Source organism: Vigna unguiculata, chromosome 10 (genome assembly GCF_037176805.1).
Source record: "Vigna unguiculata cultivar grain cowpea cultivar isolate G323 ecotype 2 chromosome 10, ASM3717680v1, whole genome shotgun sequence".
NCBI lineage: Eukaryota > Viridiplantae > Streptophyta > Magnoliopsida > Fabales > Fabaceae > Vigna > Vigna unguiculata.
This window is the reverse complement of record NC_140801.1, coordinates 41,771,357-41,777,571: the sequence shown is the minus strand read 5'-3', so window position 1 is coordinate 41,777,571 and position 6,215 is coordinate 41,771,357. Positions and strand designations below refer to the sequence as shown.

Here is a 6,215-nt window from a genome sequence, read left to right as displayed (position 1 = left end):
TATGTAGGTGTTTCGTTAGCATTGTTTTTCACCATTTTTGCATATATATGCATTTTCACGAAATTTCTTCTAAAAAAATTGTAAAAATTGTAAATGTACCAATTAAAACAACAAAAAGGCAAGTCATGACAAATTATTCTTTTTTGAAATCCATAATTTATAGATTTTGAAATCAATCTTAAATAAACTCATTGCTTTATATTCTCGTAAAAATAAGTAAATATTAGAATTTATAAATTTTTTGTAAGATCCATAATTTTTCTTTTTTTTTTCTCTAATTTAAAAAACAATTACTGTAAAATAAGCAAGAAAAGTATACTTAAAACCAAAATAAACATGTTTGTGTGCATTATCTATGATGTTATAAAATGAAATTTGAGGGAGAAAAAAACTAAACATCTAATAACATAAAAGAAAATTGCTAGAATTTGAATCAAATTGCATGCCATTTAATTAAAACAAAACACACTTTACATAAGAAGAATAAAGAAAACAGAAACAACAGCATACATTACAGTTAATAGAGTAAAACTGAAATAGATTCATCTAATTGTACAGAAAAAATATGAATAACATCCTATATTCAAACTTTATTATGTCATCATAACAAAAAAAAAAACAGTAACATTGAACAGAAGGAACCACATCTGATAATACACCATCTTTGTACTATCGGAGTACAAAGAAATTACATTTTATTTTGCTTGTAGAAGGAAAAATAAAATAGGAAAGTGTTGCCACTTCACTTCAATCTTTCTAACCACAATCTTATGATGCTCTTGAGAAGGCGTAGAACAGTAGAACTCATTTCTTGGAACTTGAATCTGAAAGTTGATACATCTGATTATAAAGTGCAGCCATCTTTCTGTATGCATCCACTGTCACTGACTGCATCAAGTTATTCCTCTTTAGCAATCACTCTTTTATCTATATATATATATATATATATATATATATATATATATATATATATATATATATATATATATATATATATATATATATATATATATTATTGGTGCTATCAATGTTTAAAAAGTAACTAAGTGATTGCATTGTTATCATATAACTAGGAAGGAATCAGAAACAAATATAGGGGACTATTTTAACAAAAAAATATTACAAAAATATTTATTTTAATAAACATTCAAAATTATGTCACAATCATTAAAGTAGTGTTTAGATGTTTTTATTTTTTAATTTTTAGTTAAAACTAGAATCAGACATCTTCGAATTTGATTAAATTTAGTCTTTAATTTTAGAAATACATGAATTTAGTCTTTTTAATTAAATATTTTATTAAGTTTATTTAACGTTTCAAATACGTTTTATGATAGTATTTGAGTTAACATTGAAGAAAAAATGTATCAAACGGTACAAACAACTCAAATACTATTATGAAATGCGTTTGAAAAGACAAATAAACTTAACAAAATTTAGTCAAAATGACTAAATTCAAACATATATAAAGTTGTGAGACTAAATTGGACCAAAGTTTCGAAGAAATACTAATTTCAATTTTTACTGAAAGTTAGCCGATCCAAAACATATTTAATCTTTAATTTTAAGATAAACTAAGATTTGTTAAATAAAATGTAAGATTATAGATATCAATTATTGGTTTTACATGTTGCATAAAATATTTATGTGTTAATAAACTTTTAAGAACATATGATATTATATACATTTTTTTTAAAATTTATTATATTAGAATGACATGTGATACTCTTTAAATGATAGTCAAGAACCATCTGATAAATTTTAAACTGATTATGCACAAAAAGAAAATTTTAGAAGATATATTGAAAACAAGAATTGTTTTCTTTTCAAGGTTTATATAATTAAATGTTTTGTGTTCAAAATTTTAAGGGAAACTAATAACCATAGTTATCTTAATTACATTATAGTGATAGAGATTAACCAAATCCCATGATTAATTTATAAGTATGTAAAAGGGGCAATACCTTTTCTGGTTCTGCTAGTAATCGATCACCACATGGAGCCATAGGCATAAAGGGAGGAAGATGGAGCATGGGAGCAATGGTGGGAATGTTCATGTTGTTCATATTCATATTCATATCCATATTCATAGCCATGTCCTTGTTCATTCTCATTCCAATGCCCATTTGAGCCATCATCATGGACATCTTAAGTTGTTGCTGTTGCATGGTAATTGGCAGCATCATCGACGAGTACATTTTCATCCAATTCATCATTTGCAAATGTGCTTGCAGTTGCTTCATGTATTGGATAACCTCATCCAGCATCGAAGCTTTGTCTGTCTGTTAAATAAGCCACACCATGCAACTCTCATTCTCAATCTCTCAAAATATCACATGCATTTTATGTGATTCTCACCTAAACGTAAACATGTGAGTTGGAAGTCTCACATCGAATAAAAATAAAGAATTTTATAATATATAAGTGGAGTACAAACATCATGTTACAAGTGAAATGTAAACCTCGTGTTATAAGTTTATATTGTGAGATTGAGTTAAATTTAAACTCCAATTTTTATTACGTGGATGTGGAAACTATTTGTATTTATGATAATTTAACACCATTTATCAAAAGGTGAAACTTTTCTTTTATCATAAACATAAAAATTGTTATGTATATTATGAAATTTTCACAAGTCAATTTAAAATACATAAATATAAATAAAGTGAATTTAAAATTTATAAATAGAATGAATCCTTTGTTTATTAAATGTATGGTCACTGTTTGTGAGTGAGCAGAATTTGAAAAAAGTGTGGGAACATTTTATAATGCGAAAAACCTGGGTGAGTCACAAATATTCTTTTTACCTTGCTGGAATTTGGGACCAGCTTTTGCAATTCCTTCATTCTTTGGTTGATCTTATCTCTCCTTCTCTGAAAAGCAAAGACAGAGCGAATGAGTGATGAAGAAATTCCAGATAAAATGATACTTTGTTGCACAGAAGAGGAGTCACGTAACCCTTTCAGATTGGTTGTGTACAGCTGAAGCTTTTATTCTTTTATTGGATTCACAAGATCTATCAACTCCACTTGTCTTGCAATCTTCTTCCCGTGCCTCACTCTAACATTTTCCATCACATAATAATAATAATTAAAAATAATCACCAAATTATTACCATAAAAAAGTCAATCAAACAAAAACACCCATTTGGATTAACTCTGAATAAAAAACAATTGTTTTTTTTTTCTTAAAGTTGGTTAAAAAATATCTTTTTAAAAAAAAAAAAAAAAACTAAACAAACTAATTTATAAAGATTTGAATACCCTTTTGAAATAAAAAGTTAGTTACATAAAAAAAAGGTTATATTATCCTTACAGTATTCAAACATTTTAATTTCCTTCAGAAAAGCACGTGCTTGTATCAATTATTGAGATGATGACATCACGTTAAAATAATACCTATCATGTAAGCATTTTGACAATGTAAACTAAGAACGAAGTTTGAAGTTAACAACAAGAAATACAGAAACTAGATTCAAAAACATGGTATATTAATCGGAACAAAAAATATTTAATTGATTCATTTTAGCTGAGAAAATTATTCAAATGAAAGTAATCACTTCTTTTAAATTATATAAAAAAACATTCATTTCGATCGATCCATACAATTCTAAAATTATGAATCATTTTAATTTAAATTTTTCTAACACCAAACATTAAAATATTTTTTTTATATTTGCAAAAGAATAATTTCTAAACTATAAACTGATTTAGTACTTTTGTTTCAAATGAATTATACCTGCGATCTACGGTGGCTTACGGAATCACGGTCGTCGTTGGCAGTGGTCTCCGTACACTGCTTTCCGGAGCTACTGGTGTTTTCCGGCGAACCCATGGTGACTGAATTGAAAGTCACGCTCAACTCCCTCAGACAGGTGTCACTACCACTCATACTGGAGTCCTTGCCGCCACTCAAGTCATACGTAGGGGGACCACGCGCCACCACCCCAGAGTCCACGCGCCCGGGGTAACCCTTCTTGCACGCGCCGAACACTGTGCCCTGTTTGGGAAAACAGGGTACTAAGGCGTCCTTAGTAAGTAAGTTGTGGCAGTTTTTGGCGATACCATGGTTGACTATGGACTCCAAGGTTCCACTTGTACGAGGTATCTCCCATGTTGTTTGGTTCCCAGGGGTGGAAGGTTGTCCCTTTTTGCATGCCACTTTGTAGCCCAACCTGCAAGAGCAATAGAATTGAAAGAATTCATCTTCCAGAGTTTTGAGTTGTGAAAGGAATGAAATTTGAGGAGAGAATGGTTACATTGGAACTTCATAGGTCATGAAATTGGAGGTGGAAATAAGAGGGAATTTTGAGGGTATGGGAATGGTGTTGTCGTCCACATCACAGCTAGGGACACGTTGGCTCATTTCAGAGTTTGGATGTGGTGTTTGAAGAAAAACAGGTGTTATGCTTTTTGACTTGTGCGTGTGTGTGTGTGGAAGAAGAAGAAGATGAAGGGCAGAGAAATGTTAGATGTGTTTGAATAATTGCAAGATTGGCTTCCAATATAAGAGCCACCATTGGTTCAGCTTTTTCAACTATTTCATTATTGCCTTCAACTTTAACATCCACACTTATATATATATATATACCATAAAAAACTTTTTATTTGATATTTTAAGTTTTTTATTGTTCGAATCGTAATAAAATGTAATTATAGAAAACGTAAATTTATATCTGATAAAATATCATACATAAATTTTTCTGATATAAATTTATATCTGAGTACATATATAACATAGGTAAATTTATGTAATTATAAAAAACGTAAATTTATATATGATAAAATATCATACATAAATTTTTCTGAAGTAAATTTATATCTGAGTACATATATAACATAGGTAAATTTACGTCAGTCAGACGTAAAATTGTGTTTGTTGTAGAGACAATAAAAAAAAAAAAAACTTTGTCTATTTTTCAATTTTTATTTGAAGCCAAACTTTACATCTTGTGAGAGCGTGAAAAATCTCTATATGATACAAGAAAATACTATAAATATTTTTAGAATTTTTTTAAGTAGATATCTCAAATAAATATGTGAAATATAGAAAAATAGGTCAAAAATATTAAGAAAATAAAAAACATATAGTAAATGATGAAATTTTAAAAATTTAGACTTCCAATTCCTTTCGGATATTGGTCACCGCATTCCTTATCTCCATTTCCAATATTTTTCATTTTTTAGCGTCTCCACCTTTTAAAATTTTTAACTATTAAATCTTAACAACTCTAAACCTTTTGAAAAATCTACATTTGAATACAATTTAATAGAAGTTATAAAAAAAAAATTGAGTCAAAAATTGTTATCTATCTATTTTTAGTAAATTTTACAAAATTAAGATCATATGGGCTAAGAAAAAATAATCAAGAGCAAGCCGATTAATAAAGTGAGAAGTTGAGAAAAATAAACCTTAATGCTTAAAATATTTGGAGGCAAAGAAGTTTCTCGGTGAATCAAACACAACAATAGCAAAAAAACGCAACCTTTAAGCTCTAGACACTGTCACACACATAATGCATGTTAGCTTTGAGGGTTCTGTTCGCGTGAATGAAAAAAGAACACTAAAGTTTTTTTTTTTTTAAACAAATTTACATATGACTTATAAGCATTAAAAATAAATATTGATTTTCACACCTCACTCTTAAATTAGACATAAATTTATAAATCTATGTCTGACCTATACGAGTCAGAATTTTTACGTCTGACCTATAAACATAAATTTTTATAATTTAATTATAAAAATATCATCGCATTTGACTTTTACAAGTCAAATATAAATAAATATAAATTAAGTAACATAATAAATATATTTTATGTTAATATATATATATATATATATATATATATATATATATATATATATATATATATATATATTGGCGAAACTTGCTCGATATTTATGGGGTGCCAAAATATACTTAAAATTTATATATTTAATTTATATATTTAATTATGGATCCGTAAGATTATTTAACTTAATAATAATTGAATCAATACTAAAATTTTTAGTTATATTTTGTTTTTAATGTAAATAATCATATCGTCAGCAAAAAAAATTCATCTTCCGTATTATTTTGCAGTCTTATTTTGATAATTTTCATTGTAGAAAATTATCTTTTTGATATAGTTGTAGAAATAAGAAGAGTTAAAATAAGACAAAACAGATTAAAAAATCAATGAAATAGATGTAATTGACTTCCTATTTTTGTCAAA

General features: G+C 27.5%; 1 protein-coding gene across 1 annotated transcript; it reads right to left on the bottom strand.

Moving 5' to 3' along the window:
* Positions 1 to 511: 511 nt before the first annotated feature.
* On the bottom strand, positions 512 to 4,546 carry LOC114166113 (transcription factor UNE10-like). The gene is made up of 6 exons (XM_028050778.2): positions 4,259 to 4,546; positions 3,739 to 4,174; positions 2,959 to 3,060; positions 2,808 to 2,873; positions 1,965 to 2,282; positions 512 to 888 (listed from the first exon to the last, which is right to left on the bottom strand). The coding sequence occupies exons 1-6, from the start codon at positions 4,363 to 4,365 to the stop codon at positions 805 to 807; spliced, it is 1,113 nt and encodes a 370-aa protein (XP_027906579.2). The 5' UTR covers positions 4,366 to 4,546; the 3' UTR covers positions 512 to 804.
* Positions 4,547 to 6,215: the final 1,669 nt, after the last annotated feature.